This window comes from Anguilla rostrata, chromosome 13 (genome assembly GCF_018555375.3).
Source record: "Anguilla rostrata isolate EN2019 chromosome 13, ASM1855537v3, whole genome shotgun sequence".
NCBI classification, from domain to species: domain Eukaryota; kingdom Metazoa; phylum Chordata; class Actinopteri; order Anguilliformes; family Anguillidae; genus Anguilla; species Anguilla rostrata.
Window position 1 is genome coordinate 26,738,051 of NC_057945.1, and position 18,028 is coordinate 26,756,078.

Sequence of the window (18,028 nt, forward strand, 5' to 3'; positions counted from 1 at the left end):
TCTGTGTATCTCTTCCTGTGTATCTCTCTTTAGCGCTCTCTCTCTCTGTATCTCTGTGTAGTTATCTCTGTCTCTGTGTCACCGTGTCTCTCTCTGTAGCTCTCTCTCTCTGTCTCTCTGTGTCTCTCTCTCTGTATCTCTGTGTAGTTATCTCTGTCTCTGTGTCACCGTGTCTCTCTCTGTAGCTCTCTCTCTCTGTCTCTCTGTGTCTCTCTCTCTGCTAGCTTGTTTCCGCTGCGTCGCTGAATAGCGCTGTGTAGCCATGTGTTCGGGCTGCTGGCTGTGCGGAGCAGAAGTTGTTGTTTGCTGGCTCGGCTGGATAATCTGATAAGATTAGCTGCGGCTGTCGGCCTGCACTGGCCGTTCTGAAATGTCAGCGGAGTCATCTGGGCGAACCTCAGAGCCAAACAGGCTTTCCTCACGAGCTGCTGCACAGCCGCGCGCGCACGCAAACTTATTTTTGCCTCGTCAAAAGCGATGCGAAGACTGGTTTTCACGCCGTAAACGTGTTTTTTCTTTCTGCCTGTGAGAAGGCGGGGCCGGCTTTGCCTCTGTGTCGTAAACGGGCAGGAAGGGCCGCCCCGGACAGGCCCCCTCTCTCCAGCCCGACGGCCGCCGTGAGCGGAGGTCAGAGCAGGAGGGTTTAGGAAGGCACTTAAAAAGGTGTTTACGGTCGGAGGGATCCTCTCCCCTGTGCTCCAGGCTTGTTTAAGCACTTGGCGGGAGCACGGGGGGAGCCTTTTCGCTCCCTGCGAACGCCGCTCCCTCCTCGTACGGATTTGCATGCTCTGCGTGCTATACGGATGCTAAGCGCAGGAAATGACCTCCTTGACCCGTAATACTGTTTTAAGGACTGCCGTGGATGGGCCTAATGGCCCTGCTTGAATAGCAAGGCCCCAGAGTGTTTTCCTGTTAGACGCTGAGGTTTGTGCTGAAGAGGCAGATCGCGGAAGTCTCCTAATTGAGACTGTTTTCATGTTGGCATATCGTCCTGTACTTGATGCTTAGCTTGAATGGTACAGACAGCACACAGTTGTATTCATAGATGGCCTAATAGACTGTGCAGTTGTGTAAAATGGTGCCCACAGAGCATATAAATATGAAAAAAGCAGGATTTATACCTCTTTATTTCTCTGGATGGAAATATATGTGACTGCCTTTTCACTTTAGAGCAGTGTCTGTTTCAGTTACAAATGCTGAAATGGTTGTGAAAGCTGACGAGACTCCAGTGAATGAGTTTGGTCAGGGCCTCACTGGAGAGCCATTTTGTTAGGTTCACTTCCAAGGTAACAGACCACAATCGTTTGCTTGTGATGGCCGTGTTTTTCCTGCTGTCATTTCTTTGCCCTTTGAAAGGCGCTTGGCTTGTCTTATTGTGCAAATGCTGGAGGGGCATTCATACTCTGTGGCTATTTACAGACTTTCTGCTGTACCCCAGCAAAGCCATTCCACAGTACAGTCCAAATATCCAGTCTTATTTTAGGTCTCCAGTCTTAAAGGAATAAGTGGAATTTTCTGGGTGGTTGTTCATCTGCCGCAGGCCAACAGTTCTTTAATTCCCACGTAAAATTGCCTGCATTCATGGCTGGCCATTGTTTTCACAAGTGTGGAGTAATGATACTTCATGGATTTGGCTCTGTTGTAGGAGAGATCAATGTCTATAGTATTTAAAATACTAAAATTATGTCACCTTGTCATGAAGACAAATAAACAGAAGGTCGCGTTTTTATCAGGAATTTCCAGTCTGATGCTCCAGTAACTCTGATTTTGCATTATTGTAATTGTAGGTGGCTTAATGGAAGAACTTAGATGTGCAAATACAATGCATGTCACTTAAGCAGATGTATGTACCGTTCTGGTGGTCCTTCTTGTATTACTTTCTTTTTACACCAAAATACATATTGACTGGTAAAAAAAAAATAATTTCCCTGTGGATAATGAAGTTTATTGATCAGCACTGTGTGCACGTATGATGCTGAAACCGCTAAGGAGCATTTCGCATTGCTCCCTGGTCAGTTTGGGAGCCTGTCAAATAATGTACCTATCTAGATGTTTGGCGTGGCACGTGTAGACTACATGACAGTGAATGGGAGGAAGAGATACGATAGACAATGCTAAGGAAGTTTTGCAGTATGTCTTGGGGCGGGTCACTGATGACAGTGATATAAAAGGGGTTTCTGGGAATGGCAGAGTTGAGCAGGTTTGACCGATGTTCACCGCACCCCCACAGAGAGGAGACACGGCCCAATCAGCAAGCCCGCCCTGGCCGGCACGTCGTCCTCCGCCTACCCCCTGCCCACGCTGTTGTCCCGGGGCAAGGGCAGCGGGGGCGGGAGCTCCGGGCTCGGGGGCGGGGCCGGGGGCGGGGGAGTGGGTCGCTCCGCCGCTGGGAACGGCGCGTCCTCCAACTCCAGAATCCTAAAACCCAAAGAGAAGCTGCCTGTCCACGGAAGGCCCCAGTTCCCTATCAAGGTGCCTCACAACAAAATGTAAGTGACACAGGTTCACCCGTGTGATTCCAGTACCTGTTGCTTGACTCCAGCTATGCTGTCTCTACAGCCTCTCTAATGGCACCCTGTGTCTTCGTCTCTACCCGCCTTCGAGAGCTCTTGCTTTCACACATTTCCTGTTGTTTGAAAGTTTTTGTGATATGACTGTTCCCTTGTCTGAGGTAGATTTGATGATTAATTTGCAGTCGGGTGAAAAGTCCCATGAACACACAATTCTGTCCCTAATTCTGTATGATTAGTCATGCGGAAGCACATGTCTTTTCCTTTCTCTAATCGAGGAGAAACATGTATCTTTGCTCTCTCTTGTAACAGTGGGACATGTATTTGTTGTCTCAACATGGACAGGTGTGTCTTTGCAATCTTGTTATGGAGAAACATGTCTTTGCTCTCCCACAATAGAGAGATGTGTTACTGTTCTTCAGTAATGCGATGTGTCTTTGCTCTTCCGTAAGGGCGAGACATGGCTTTGCTCTGTCATCATGGAGAGAGGTGTCTTTGGCCGATGTGTGCTTTCTCTTCTCATAGAGACACGTGTGGTCTCTCATCACAGTGACGCCTGTGTTTACTGTATCACAGAGAGGGTGTGCCTTTTCTGTCCGTACGGACGCGTGTTCTCACAGTCCCCTGTCCCCCTCCCTGCAGCTTGACTCCTGCGGTCACCATGGAGAAGATGCCCCTGAGGGTGGACGCGTCTGCCAAGCTGGTCCACGTCCCCACGTCCAGCACCACTGTGAGCTCGCCCATGAAGCCCGGCCTTAACTGTCCCTCCATACCAAAGGCGCCCCTGCTGGCCCCGGGACAGATCCCCAACGGGAAAAGCCTCCCGTCCCTGGACAAGAAGCAGGATGACAACGCCAGCACCAAGAGACAACTGCACAAGAGACCCTCTGGTGAGTGAGCCCAGTCCAATCGGACTGCCTCAGCCCAGCAGCCGGTCTGCAGACTCGGAAGCTTGTCTGCTAACGAAAGCTAAAGAGAGGCTTCAAAGTTCTGTCCAAGCATGTGTGTCTGAATCCAGACTCTCTGCCCTCTTGTCTCATTTCGTTTTGCTGCGTCCAGCTCTAGTCGTTTGAAAGGAACACAGTGGACAGCACACTAGTTATATTAGGGGGCTCCAACTCCAGTCCTGAAGAGCTGCAGTTTGTGCCAGTTTGTGTGACTTCTTTTCAGTCAGCAGCCAATCTAGGCCTTGGAAACAAGGTGTGCAGACTCTTTAGTCAAACAATGACTTAAATTGAGCAGGAACATAAAAAAAACTAGCAGAAACAGCCGCCTTCTAGGATTTGGGTTATAGACTACTATAAATGTGGTTACTTGAATAAAATTTCTTTCTAAAGGTAGATTTGCATTTAATGCTAAGCTTTGGCCTCTTTATCCATCAGAGTGGATGCTGAGTAGAAGTATAAGGCTTTTGCATAGCATTTTGCATTGCTTTAATGTTACTTCCATTGAGGATGAATGATCTTCTCGTGCTGTGACTGAAGGGAACAGGTTGTGAGACTCGCGGGGTTTTGCTGCTTCATTACTCACAGAGCGGGAGTTCAATCCTGATATCCACTGCGGGGTGGTGGACCTGGCGGCTCGGAAGCCATGCACGCGCTCTCTCACGTGTAAGGTAGGCGCGCTGCCCCCCCCCCTCCTCCAGCTGCGCTTTCCCCAGCGTGTCGCTGTTCCCGTCCGGTAAGGGGGTTTTGCGTATACGCTGAAGGACATACATCGCTGAACTTGTTTCACTCCCATATTTCCCTGGGAAATTCTTCTGACTATCTAGCCTGTGTTGTTACTACTACACATATGACAGATTTTCTTTTTTTTAACTGTGCAGTTGTTAGGAAATGATGTGGAGTTGATTTTTGCCAGTTATTTTTAATGTATACTCAGGCTGCCAAAACCAGTAATTGCTGCCTTATAAGCATGTGTCAGGATTCCTTTTGACCGTAATGACGTGTTAAAGCTGAACAGTTGCGTCCTTCTAATACACATTAAGTGAGCCAGGGTGATGCTTGGTCAGAGGAGAAAATGTTTAATGTCATGAGTAGCTGTGCCTTTATGATCAATGCTGGGATGATCTTCTCCTTGTACACCAGCAGAGGGTGATGCTGTGTCAGCAGAGGGAATATGGAATGTCATGAGTAACTCAGTGAGTAACTCAGTGAGTAACGCCTGGTTCTGTCTTCCTCAGACACATTCCTTAAGCCAGCGGAGGGCAGTGTTGGGTCGGAGGAAGCGCTTCGACACTCTGTTGGCGGAGCATAAGAGCAAAGCCAGGGAGAAGGAACTGCTGCGTAGCTCGGAGTACCCCCAGCAGAACCCCGCTCTCAGGGACCCTCACCCGTCCCCCTCCCGCGTAATGCAGGACCCCCACCAGGTCCCCCACGGCAACAGCACCGCTGCCGACGGCAAGCCTTCAGCACCCAGCAAACCCAAACCTCACAATCTTGGTCTTCCACGGTGAGCGACCTCACCTTTTCTGTCCAGGTCATCTGCGGCGTGTTGGAACTGCCCGTGGCGGCACTGACGCTGCTATTGGAGATGTTCCGCGTTGAATTCTGTTGCGAAATATTTACACTTCGAGAGCTGTCACATACATTTAATTCCACTTCATCTTGCATTGCTTTGTTCAGGAGCAGTTAAGACTTGCCAGTAATCAGAGCTGTTTTATACTGAAGACATGTTTAATTTGGCAGCCGTCTTCAGAAATGTTCTGCTGAATAAATTGAATCGCCCTGTAAACAAAATAAATCTCTGGGTCAGCGCTGCTCAAACCTGTTCCTGGAGATCTATCGTCCTGCGGATTTTCATTTCAACGCTAGTACAGCACACCTGATTCTTAAAGTTAGCAGCTCAACATGATCTCTAGCTGTTGACTGTGCTTTGTTAGGGTTGGAGTGAAAATCTCCAGGATGGTAGATCTCCAGGCACAGGGTTGGGCAGCCCTGCTCTGGGTGATATCAAACCCGCTGGGACTGCTTACATGGCTCTTCACTTTTGACCAGGATCGTGCACGCTACTTCTTGGCAGCGCTGTGTGTAGAGCAATATGAAAAGAGCTATATGAAGCAAGGTGGTAGGGTCACATGATGAAGATGTTACTGGCTTGGGTTCCCCACTGCCTTGCTTCTTGTGCTGCTATTTTTCTCAATGAAATGAGGGAGAGCTAATGTATATACTGGCATTGCTCTGCAGGTGAAATGACCATGCTTCAGTATTCTCTAAAAACTGGAGCAGGCTGGTGTGAGCGTGTTGAAAATAATGCGAGCGTGTGTGTGAACGTGCAGAATGAACAGCAGTTCCTCGCATCCCAGTGGGAACCACCAGGGAGACCCCTCCCTGTTCCACGAGCTGCCCCACCACGCCGCGCCCACTGCGGACGGGGCGTCCCGCTTGTCCAGCGACGAGGGGGAGAATGAGGAGAAGGAGGAGGTCCCAGACAAACTGGACTGCCACTATTCAGCCCATCACCCCCGACCCGCAGCCGTGAGTCCAGCTTCACCCGTCTCCACCCAAAATCCTACTCACACCCATCAGAGAGGGAGCTTCCCTCCTCCAGAGCTCCGCTCCACTTAATGTTTTATTCTGTATTATTCCACACCTAGTCAAGGGGTCCAATTGGGAAAGTTTTTTTTTTCTTCTTGTAGAAACGTTGAAACGTTGAAATCTAGTCTCTCTTTTTCTCTCTGGGCATTTTGAAACTTTGTTAATGTTATGTACCGTCAAGTGCATTGTAAATCAATTTGGCCTTCTGTGAAATGATTCGGTTAACTGTTGCACAGAACCAGTTGTTCTGTTTTTAAATGATTGAACCTGTTTCCCTGGCAGTCTGATTATTACCTGCAGTGAGTAATTCTGACTGATGGCCAAGCTGCTGAAAATGTCAGCGGTTCCAAAATCGCTGCTCTCGGCTGGGATGTTGCCGTTTTCCGTCGGAACATTTTGAACCTGTTGAAGCTCGGGAGTGTATTTTTTATTTTTAATGAGAACATACTGCAAATACTTGAGATTGCAGCAGTGAAAACTCTTTTTATCGTCAGACGTGTACATTTTAATGTGATGGCATGGTAAGGTGTTGGCTGGAACAGTAGTCAAGCTGCAGAAGATAGGTCTCCAAAGATGGCATTGGAGATTGCAGTACTGTTGGGTAAGTCTAGTGTAGGCACTTCCCTGGAGTGCAGGCTAGGCCCATTTGGCCCGACACTGCAGCCTTGAGCCAGGGCTGTCAGCAACCGGCTACAGCTGGGAATCTACACAAGCGGAACACATCTGGCTTTCCTGCCAGGGTCATGGTGGGTTTCATTCAGCCAGGGTTGCTCCGGTTACCGCTGCATGAGCTGCACCCAAACGCACAAGACACAGAGCCACTGGTTTGTGGATGTGTGCGTTGCACACACTTCAGCTGCAGGGCTTGTGCGCAGGTGCAAGTGACACAACAGGCACGACTGTGGCGAGGCCAAGTTGGGTTTAAAATTCAAGGAACTGGCAAGATGTGTGGCGCAGTCCGTAGGGCAGCCGGCGCTCGGCCATATGCGACCGCCCCTCCCCCCGCCCCGGCCGGGGGCCAGTCTCTGGCATGGCACTCATCTGTGGTGCCTTCTGCCTGAATGGAGCAAAGAAAAGGAAAGGAGGGTGGAGGGTCCACTGTCCTATAAAATGCAATGAAAGAATGGACTGGGTAGCCCTGATTAAGATTAAACTCACTATACACAGGAGGGATATTTAGAGGCTTTTTATAGTTTGCTCCTGCAGAATAGTGCGTCACTAGTCTTTCCCTCAGACTGTGGAGTGAGCTCCTGGCTCTCCAGGCTATGGTTTTTAAAGCAGTGATGCATCTGAAAAATGACCCAGCTGAGCGCTTACCTGCAGGCGATTCTACACTCCTCCCACACCAGGAAGTGGAGATCCACACATTAATACAGGCCACGTTTTCCCACGCAGATTTGTTCGTTTGGGAGTCGACTGTTTGGGAGAAGCTGCTATGCGTTTGACCGACGTTGGGATCGAGTTCGGTGCGTGCTCAACGCCATGGTGGACAAGCACGTCAATTCTCAGATGTGGAAGTAAGTGGCTTTTGTTTCGAGGTTTGTTTTGTTTTGTTTTTTTGCTTGGACTTCATGTATTCTGCTTACAGATGTTTTCAAGTCTGTGTTTGTAGACCAATACAAACACAGGTCTGTGTGTTGTATGCAGTGTGTATAGTGGCCTTAATGCTTAGATCAGGGATTAGGAGCGTAGATCACTATCTGGAATGAAATACAATGCTATTAACTGGTTTATACATACTCTTAAAATATTGTTTTCCCTCCAGCACACTTAAGTGATTTTGTTTTCAATTTTTGTTCCATGAAAAATTTTGTTTTCGTTTATCGCTTTCGTTCACTAAACTGTTTCTAATCCCTGGTTTAGGTGCCTTACGCAAGTGTTCAGCAGGAAGTCCAGCACAAATAGGACCTCTGCTTACTTACATGCTTATTTCACCACAACTGTTTTTTATAACGGAGGTTCAACTGAGTCACTAAGGGGCTGTAACAGTTAAAAATGGTGGGAGGACATAATCAGTCCGGCTTTGCTTTTCTGCTTTCCCAGGAAAATTCCCCCAGCCTCAGAGATCTCCTCCTCCAATGCGCATCACAAGACAAGCACAAACTCCCTGCCCGCGTCCCACACCAACGCCAACGCCACGGGGTTCCTCAGCCCGACCTCCGCTGTGTCCTCGCCCTCCTACGCGCAGTCCCTGTCGTACGGGACGACGCTGAACGCCCGCGCCTCCCCGCTCAGCCCCGCCGAGCACCCAGCCTACAACTCACTGTCCAGACAAGTGTCTTCGTCGCCCCAGATGCCTTCGGGCCACTCGGCCGTCCCCTCCCCCCTTTCCAGCAGGGGCCCCAAGGCCCGGCCCAGCAGCAAGCCCTTCAGGTCCCGCGAGACCCCCGTCCCCATCGCCAACTCCAACAGCAGCGGCAGCATCAGCATGGGCAAGAAGAGGAAGAACAGCTCCCCGCTGCCCTCCCACGCCCCCTACTCCACCGAGTCGTCCTCCTCCTCCTCCTCATCCTTGTCCTTGAAGAGAAACTGTGTGATGAACTCGGGCGGCTCAGGGAGCGTGTTTCACCCGTCGCTCGCGTCCTCTTCCTCGTCCTCCTCCTCATCTCACAGCGGCGTCCACAGCGTGGGGCTCAACTGCGCCCCCGGCAGGACGAACTCTCTCAGCCTCAAGCAGGACCAATCAGGGAGGGGCCCCCCGTGCGGGACCCCGGCCGAGTCCATCAAGCGCATGAGCGTGGTGATGAACAGCAGCGACTCCACGCTGTCCCTGGGGCCCTTCGTGCACCAGGCCGCCGAGCAGCCCGGCTTCTCGCACGGGCACGGCCATGCTCCGCTGGACGGCCGGCTGGAGGGGAAGAGGCGCAAGGGCTCCCCCGGGTCCAGCGGCATCAACAGCGGCGGCGCCGGAGGAGGAGGGGGCGGCCCGGGACCCGGTCGGCCCAAAATGGCCAGGCCGCCCGTCGTCAACAACATCCACGGCAAGCACGGCCGGGCCATCCCAGGGACGCAAGGACTCCCCAACAACTCACTCATACAACAGGTGGGCTGCGCCGGTCCTCACAGCCTCACGGCTAAGCTGTGAGAAAGCCCACTCTGATCCTCAGGGGCATCTCACTGTGTCTTCTTCACTACGTCCCTTAACTTGTAATGACCACCATTCTGGCCCATGTTTGTGTGTGGCTTCAAAAGCTCCACCCCAAGACTGCAGGGCAATGCAGTTAACCCAGATCAGAAATTACCCACGTTCTGTTTTGGCCATATGTCAGAGTGTTTTAAACCAGTTTGACTAATTTTATGCTGTGATGTTTAGTAAGGTGTATAAAGGCAGTACATGCATTGCAGTGATTGAACATGGAACAGAGGTCATGCTGTGACTGTTTGTAACTATTCCACTTCATCAAGACTGTTAATTGGCAGAGCCATTTGTGGATGTCGGATGAAGAACTTGCAAGGGCCAACAGTAAGACAAGGTCACTTATAAAGTGCTGTTTGAGATCTTTATTAAACAAAGCATGTTCTTGTTTTCTGTCTCCTCCAGCCAAAGGCACGTCCCTGACAGTTGTATGGGCCTCTCTGCACAGAACCGGACAATGTAAGCAGAACAGTACCAGCTGTGTTACTCTGAACTGCACGAGGCCTTTTGTGTTAATCTCAGCTTCCCAAGATCCTCAGGGGTGGAGATCCCACCGGACAGTCGGTGACATCACGGAAATTCCCCGAAGCCGTGCTGGCACAGGGGACACCGTGTACACGGGAAGGGGCGGGGGTTGGGGGGGGGGGGGGGTTGATGGGTGGGGGTTGATGCTCCTATCAGTGTTACAGTGGACCGCTGGTCTGTGAGGTCTTCCTTTGGAGGACTCTGCTCAGTGACCTCACACAACGTTCTATGGTACAGATAAGGGCTGGTTCATGCAGCGCTGCACCCGCATCCAGATGTCGCGCTGGGGAAAATGACTTCAGTTGTTACCTTCGGTAAAACACGTGGGTTTCTACCAATCTCTTCTTCGTAGTATGGATGCAAGTGCACATTGCATGTGTTCGTCAGGTCAGATTCTGCTAAACTACTGGGGGAAAAAAACCTAAGGTAGTGGTAAGAAACTTGTCAGGAGTTCCCACATTTCATACACAATCACTGACTTTTTTATTTTTTAACTCTTATCTTTTTATCATAACATGGGCACAGATGCTGTTTGTCCAAGATCGCCAAGCTGTTTAGACTCGGTTAATTGGGAGGTGTTTAAACCGTTGTGAAAGATTGCGCTTGGTTTAGTCGTGTCTGATGGGTGCCTGAGTAAGCGGAAAGTTGCCTGGGATCCATGCGGTTGGCAGCGTAGGGAGTAGTCCTTCAAATCTCAAGATTCATCCAACATGGTCCCTGGTGATTCCTCAAACGTGGGCTTATGCAAGGAGGGAAATTGGAAGCTATCACTGGCACTCGCATTTCCTCTCTCTACGAATGCAATTAGACCTGTTTCATGGTTTGGTGACTAGTGTGTTAATTCCTTTGAAGACCAAATCTTAACTGCTGTTATCACAGAACAATGTTAGGGGGAGAATGACTCCTTTCCTCCAGAGGTTTAAAGGACAAGTCTGGTTAAAATCTGTATTCTTTTATTTTGTTAAATACGTAATGTGTGGACATATCTTGTGCACAAACTAGCAAAAAATTGGTGAATCTAGAAGCAACCGGTCCGATTAAATGACCATTAACCAGGGTGTAGATAGTCTTCTGAGTATTTATATGAAGGAATTGACTGTGGGAACAATTTTCTATTGGAAATGAGTATCTTTTACAATCGTCATCACTGTAGACACTGGGAAGCAGTGTTGCATCATGGGAGGAGGGTAGGTTCTGGAGTTTGTGTAGCTTTGGCACCACACTTAATTAAGTCTTTGATACATGTTATAAAATATATAATAAGGTAGATTCTAACTGGACTTGTCCTTTAAGTCATTAGTTTTGGCAAACATACTTTAACTTGGATAAAGAAGCAAATGCATTGCACTTTGATAATTAGCACAAACACTAATCATGTGACAAGAGTATAGAATAACTGGAATAAATTAACTCGATTTCCTTGAATGATATGTTCATATGTTCAGCCGCTTCTGTGTATTTAGGTCATGAAATACTGGATGGATTTTTTTTTCCTTTCCTTTTTTTATTAATGCAAAATGAGCACCCACATCACAAACTACAAGAGACTCCCAACTGTGAATGGTACTGACCAAACCGAAAGCCACTATTTATAAGTAGATAAAGATTATTTTTGTTCATTTTTCCCTCTTCAACTGGCCAGAAGTGGTAGGCATTTTAGAGGCAATGCCCCTTGCCCTGAGCCCAACATCACTACAGTTACCCTACACATCTGGGTATACTTGGCTTTACTATACTTCCACTTTCCAGTGACATTTCTTCACGATGAATTCTGTGATCTGAACTGAAAGCCAGAGGGATTTTGCTCTTTTTATGGGTTCCTCATTACCCATGTTTTTGCTTGACTGGATTTTTTTCCAATAGTTTTTCGAACAAAATTTGAGTGAAACTTTTTGTTGGTAAACTGTTTTAAGAAGTCACTTGGGTGAGGTATTTTCACACTATGGCTACTATCTACTATTGTACCATTGTAACTCCTGTAGATTTCTTAACCCTATTGATGTCACACAGCAAAACGTAGCTGTAGAGCGGAGTCAATTTTGTATCTATTATTTTAGCTTTCTCGTATGTATTATACAGGTATTGAAGTATCCCGATTTCAGAATACATATTTTGTTAAAACAAATTGTACATATTTAAATATGTATTTTTGCACAGGCATTTTTTTCTTATACAATTTTGGTACAATTGAGATCATCATTATTTATTTATTTAGTAAATGAATAACAAGACTTTATTGTTTTGAAGTGGTTCACTGCCAAGCCAATAACGCAATATGCCTATAACAAACACATAGGACATCTCTTAAAACACGCACTTGGATCCTTGAAAGGTGAAGTGTTGTCACTGAAGTGCAGCTTATGGGATAGCAAATGCATTTTAATTGTGGAAGGTCTTTTTATCATGTTTGCATGTTGCTTCTGATACACTGAAATATTCGATCCAATGTGACCAACTCAGCCTCTGGAATGTCCTACTCGCAAGATATGTTGTACAAAATTTGGTTTCTAATAATTAGGAGAAATTGTATGGGTGGTGTCTTGAAATTTATTTTTTTGGCAACACTTTCCCTTTAAGGTCTTGGGAATAGGGCAATTACAAGATGGAGGAAAAAAATAACACTTTAAAATACCTTGCAGCTGCTTGAATCGTCGTTGCCAAAATTTTAATTTGAAACACTGCTTTTAACTGTATTTAATTTGCAGGTTTTAGGAAATTATGAAAAAAGTGCCTGAATTAGTTACACACTATGACTGTTTAAGGACCGCTCTTGGTTTGTTTTATGTGACTTGAATGTTTAAAATGGATTAGGAGCTTGCTTTTTACACTTGCAGTTGGGTCCTAGATTGTGGTAAAAATCTTGATGTCGGCTAGCTTAAATTACAGGCGCTTGTTGTACAGACCTGACTAGTCTAGTTTTGAGAAACCTGGGTAATATTCTTATTTCTTCTGTTAAATCTGGTATTGATATTGACTACTGTTGAACTGTAATCCAGGTTTCTTCCCAAATTGCTATACGTTACCCGAGTGTTTAAAGGTTCTCTGGTCTGTTGATTAGAACAAAATATTTGTAGGGAACAATGTGAAGACATTTGGTTTTCCCTTTACAGTCAAACTCCTGCGGCAATTCCGCATACATTTCCACAAACTATACAAAGATACTGTTTAATTAAGCACTACAGGTGTGTAATGTGAATCAGACAGAAAGCAGCTTGCCTATGGGGAATGGTTATACATGCAAACTCCTTTGTAAAAGCGTGTAGTTTTTTTTTTTTTGTATACATAATCAAATGCATTTGATCAGCTGGACTTTTTGTTGGCTGCTATGTAATTCATGAACAAATGTAGTAGGACATTAGGAAATTTACTTAATATTTAAAGAAAAAGATTGTATAGTCTATTTGTTTTGTAACAGGTTTCTGTAAATAAAAATAATTTATACAGTTATTTATACGGAAAACCTGCCTGGGCTTCTTCTCTGTGGTGCGGTTTTTCTGTTCAAACTTGGTCCTCTCAGTTTCCGGGGCTAACACTGGCATGTCACCGGTTTTAAAATGACACCATAAAAGAAAGTAAACGCTTCGATCAGTCACGTTCAAGAACACTAATGTTTACCAGCATTTAAAATGCCAGACCTCAGCCTACCACAGTATACATATAACTATACTGAGGAAAAATTTCTGTTATGTCACGAATACATCCCTACAATCAGGGGTTCCTCTTGGCAATCTGATTTGTTTGCAGCAACAAAGTTATTAAAATACTCAAAATAATGAAATGTGAAATGAATGCAGCGTGTATGTTCTTTGCTTCTAAAGTCCACAGCTAAACTTCCCCCAAAAGGGCACTGTTCAGTTAATGTTAAAAATAACAATACAATTGATTTTATCTATGAAAAAGGTGGACACTTTGTGAAATGAACATTTATTATATACATATAAATGCTTAATTGGGAGAGTACATGTTCAGACAAACTAACATAACATTTCACTCGTTCGCATCTCAAAGGACGAAGAGGTTTTGATCACATGTTGATGACCCTGGACAGTTTCTGGACCCTGTTCAGGAGCAGATCTCCTTTCTTTATAGTTTCCTGGTACTGCCAATTCTTGCTGTCAGGCCTGGTGATGAAAAAGGAAGGTGGGGGAAAAAAAAAAAAAAAAGGTTTTAGTGAACAAACCTGAGCTTGACATGGCCATCTACTCTCATCCAGCACATTTCAACAAAAAATGTTCGGTGACCATTGTACCTTTACTACTGTGGACATTTTGATTCAAGCTTGAGTAAATAAAATTATAAAACATCTAGAAAAACCTCAGACTAAACCTTCAACTGGACCTACATCAGCATAACTCTGGGGAAAAAAATAGCGGAGTTACTTATTTCTTGTTTTTCAGGCAGAGCAGGCTTAAAGGATAATTCTGTTTTTTTCAACCTGGGTCGTATTTTCCATCAATACTATTGGTTCTAATAGTATTTTACACATTTGCTTAATTGTTGAGTTTCTTGGTTTTCTGAAAATACTATGAAAATAAGACCCAGGTTGAAAAAAAACAATTATCCTTTAACACTCGTACCATGTGCTGTACTACGAAGTTAGAAATTTTGGCTAACGTCACATTTCTGCATGCAAAATTCTTCCTATAAATGCATGAGCCTTTAGCCAGGTATCCCTTATAGTTACAGGAAGCAAAAATGACATCCTATGGAACACTTGAGCATTTTATTATACTGAACCTGTTTGTTTCCACGATCTCGTTCACTTTATCAATCTTGCAGTGCAGTCGCCCGGCTGCAATGAAGCGCGAGAGTTCCCTTAAAAAAAAAAAAAGAAGAAAAAAGTTCATTAAAACTTTGATCCTTGATTGTCACTCCCAAAAAAAAATATTATAATAATTATGTATATATATAAATCCTCCACTGAACACTACTTCACTCCAGGTCACTTTGAGGGAGGGTGTTTTAGTGGATATTTGAATTTGCCAACAGAAGATTCTAGAACTTCTTGTTATACTGTTAAAGGATCCAAGTGTGTTAAGTCTCCTTTTCTTTATTAGTTGTGCTTTTATTAACTTACTCAATGTACTTTGTTTTTCAGGTTTCTGGATAAGAGCATCAGTTATAAAAGGGGTGTCAGTCTCTGCAGTGTCTGCTGGTTTTTGGTGCTTTTTAATCCTTATGCAATTCATCCAGTCACAATTCAGCTAAAGGTCTGCACATTTTTCCCCGAAGCCTAAACAGGCTGCAGATTGAAAGGAAACAAAAATAAAAACAAAAAAACCTGCAGACACTGGTCCTCTTAAGACTGCGATTTAGCACCCCTGTGCTACATGGACGTAGCATAATACGTTAATGTGGACAAGGGCACTCACTGGTCAATGAACTCTGTGCTGACGCCGAAGGCTTCTGCCATGTAGCCCAGGGTCAGTGAGCGGTAGGACTCCAGCAGCTGGCTGTAGGCCAGGATGCGCATCTCTCGCACGTAGTAGCGGTAGTGAGGAGCGAAAAGCCAGTCCTTCTTCATCTCCTGTTCTACAGCGGCTGCAAGAGAGAGGAGCTCTTAAGTGGGTGGAACACACGCAGTTATCCAAATCATTCTAAAGTAAGGGACCTGGATAATTTCCCTGGGACTACCCCGAAATAAGGAAAGCTGGAGCACACAGAGCTCAGAGCTGCAGACACTGCTTAATGTCATTAATATTCATTAAACAGTCTTTCACTCTGAGCTCTGTGTGCCCCAGCTTCCCTTGTTTCAGCCAAGTTCCAGTGTAGTCGTGTGGGTTAGGAGTCCTCTACTACAGTTTGTCTGGCTATTGAGCACTTATTTAATCCTCTCTTTATATTGCTGCCTTGAAGCACTTTGTGCATCTTTGTCTTTCTGTCTAAGTGATTGTTTTACAGTGAAAACATGCAGCCGTGAGGGAGTGGCGACTCACCCAGGGACTGGAAGAACACAGAGTAGCGGCACTCGTACAGTGAGAACAGGTACTGGCGCACGGCCGGCAGGCTGTGCAGCACCTCCAGGATCTCCGCCCCTTTGATCACCTGGGAAACCAGAGACAGACGCGAGAACTCGGGCGTTACTGACAAAACCCAGCCAGTAGAAATACACATACCAAATACAAACTTGTTAGACACCGTAGGTAAACGTGAGGTACACAGGTGGTCCAATTAAAATCTAACCAATATCAGATACGACAGCTGGGTGGTACGAGCACCCATGCTCACCTTTTCCCTGAGGTCAGGCCGCTTCAGGGCGATCATGCTGACGTACACGGTGTACGTGACAAACGTTTTGTAGTCCATGAGCTCGTAGGAGGTGAAGGTGGACACTGTATCCAAGAAGAGCTCAGCTGCCTGTCTGAAGTCTCTGATGGCCACACAGTACAGACCCTGGTACACCTTCAGACGATTCCTTCGATCCCAGTCACCACCTTCTTCAATGAGGCTGCAGTGAGATAGATTATTAGCATGTGGTCAACAGCCACTTCCAATACAAATGTAAAATAAGTCATCCACAGTACATCACAAAACAAGTGTGGCAGAGCCAACAAAAAATGTAATTAAATCAGAAAATTCAGTAGCAGACCTAAAAGAATACTTAGTGTATAACTTATTGCATAATGGGTCATTTCAATGCAGTAAAACACTGGGATTTAAGCCAAGCAAACAGTGACTTAAAACTCCTTGCAGGAAAATCTCACATTACACTGTAATTACAATATAATGCACAAGCAAAACTATTTTTCAGTGCTGAAGGTGAATCATATAGGATTTCATGAAGAAGCTGTGGTGTTAAGTGTTATTGTTTAATTTACCTTTTTGCCTTTTCAGTGTTCCGGGTTATAAGGTCACTATCCATATAAAATAACCCGATCCTAAGCAGATAGAACACTATATCTAGTCGATGTCCCAGGGCAACAGTCTTGTCATAGGTTTTTCTGAAAGCAGTTAGGGCTCCTTCCTACGACAGCACAGAAATGCATAGAAGGGGGGTTAATACAATGAATATCACATCGACGTAAAAGTAATATGCCTTTTGGCACGTCACCCATTTCATATTCGAAAAGGTTGAAATATTGATATTAACAATACATTTATGCTACTACCATACAGCTTGTTGGGTAATCTTCCATAAACGATGAAGAATGCATTTACTGAGCAGAAGTACCGATAGTTACCTTATTGCCGATACGGATGAGATATTCGGCTTTGGCCATCATAGCATCTCGAATTTCACTCTCCCCGAGGTTCTTTTCAGCGTCCTCCAAAACATCATCCAAGCGTTTCTGCACCTCCTCGTTCGCCTTCTTCATTTTGCTCAGCAGATCCGTGTCCACCTGCCATTTCAGCTCTTTGCAGAGGGCCTCGTAGTACGGTGCCATATCTACAAAACATACACGGATCAGCCACAATCATACTATGCCATTCAGTGACTGGTTAGCTTGCTATTGTTGTCTAGCTGCATTCAAATCGCTAGCAAAATGGTGCTGGCTAACTTGTAGCTAGCTAATTATAACCATTCAGACTTCATACCAACCATCAATCTGAGGAGCTGTGGTTGATCTTATAGTAATAGTTAAATAACACTATTTAAACGTTGAATGACAAAACTGTAAACTTAAGTGACTAGCGCATCTGTAGCGATAAACCTCCAAAGCATGTAGCCTTCGGCAGGATTCAAACTTAGCTGATTCATTCTCGTATGAACTGTCAACGGCGTCTGAGCGAACTAGCTAGCTAGTTTAATATCAGTCAATTACAATATATAAATCAAGCACGCTTCAAAAACTGAGCTGGGTTTTTCACTTAAGTGATATTTTCATCCTAATGTTCCGTTATCTTACTGAACTGAAGCCTCAATCCTATACCTAGGCCACGGCTGTGCGAGTTAATCGAGCCTCAGGATCAGTTTCGGGCCTGGTGACGATGCACATCTAGCTGTCGCTAACTAGCTGATAGCTAGCGCAAAATGAATGATTTTGTCAGTTATCTCTTCTACTCACTGTTTTCTTTGATTGCTTCCATGAGTTCCGTTTTAACTTTGGCATCTTGTCGGTGTTCATCTAAAGTGAGCAAAAACTTCAGTTGTGCTATCCTCAGGTCTGGGTTTTTGGGCAAACCCTCTTCTTCCAGATTTTCCAGCGGCATTTTCACGATCCTTCTTGTTTTGCAGCTAATGCTGTATGAACTGCGGAAACACAAGGGCCCCTGACGTATTCACACCAACGACCGCAAGAACAAGAAGACACTCTTGATGCAATACACATCTACTGCCATCCACCGGTTGAAAGAAAAAACATCCGCTATAATGCCTTGAA

General features: G+C 45.7%; 2 protein-coding genes across 5 annotated transcripts in view; one reads left to right on the forward strand and one right to left on the reverse strand.

Annotated features, from left to right (window-relative positions):
* The window catches only part of LOC135238488 (ataxin-7), a 29,652-nt gene extending 16,485 nt beyond the window's left edge, over nucleotides 1-13,167 (forward strand). For all 4 annotated transcript variants that reach the window (XM_064306427.1, XM_064306428.1, XM_064306429.1 and 1 more), the window contains 8 exons: nucleotides 2,231-2,489; nucleotides 3,153-3,400; nucleotides 4,043-4,125; nucleotides 4,693-4,961; nucleotides 5,788-5,986; nucleotides 7,442-7,563; nucleotides 8,090-9,089; nucleotides 9,588-13,167. In XM_064306427.1, coding sequence (XP_064162497.1) covers nucleotides 2,231-2,489; nucleotides 3,153-3,400; nucleotides 4,043-4,125; nucleotides 4,693-4,961; nucleotides 5,788-5,986; nucleotides 7,442-7,563; nucleotides 8,090-9,089; nucleotides 9,588-9,605 — 2,198 coding nt within the window. In that variant the 3' untranslated portion in view covers nucleotides 9,606-13,167. The remainder of the gene's footprint in view (nucleotides 1-2,230; nucleotides 2,490-3,152; nucleotides 3,401-4,042; nucleotides 4,126-4,692; nucleotides 4,962-5,787; nucleotides 5,987-7,441; nucleotides 7,564-8,089; nucleotides 9,090-9,587) is intronic.
* Nucleotides 13,168-13,615: 448 nt separating this feature from the next.
* Nucleotides 13,616-17,945, reverse strand: psmd6 (proteasome 26S subunit, non-ATPase 6). The gene is made up of 8 exons (XM_064306433.1): nucleotides 17,714-17,945; nucleotides 16,889-17,094; nucleotides 16,526-16,671; nucleotides 15,936-16,155; nucleotides 15,644-15,752; nucleotides 15,080-15,248; nucleotides 14,445-14,522; nucleotides 13,616-13,828 (listed from the first exon to the last, which is right to left on the reverse strand). The coding sequence occupies exons 1-8, from the start codon at nucleotides 17,856-17,858 to the stop codon at nucleotides 13,732-13,734; spliced, it is 1,170 nt and encodes a 389-aa protein (XP_064162503.1). The 5' UTR covers nucleotides 17,859-17,945; the 3' UTR covers nucleotides 13,616-13,731.
* Between the last annotated feature and the right edge of the window lie 83 nt (nucleotides 17,946-18,028).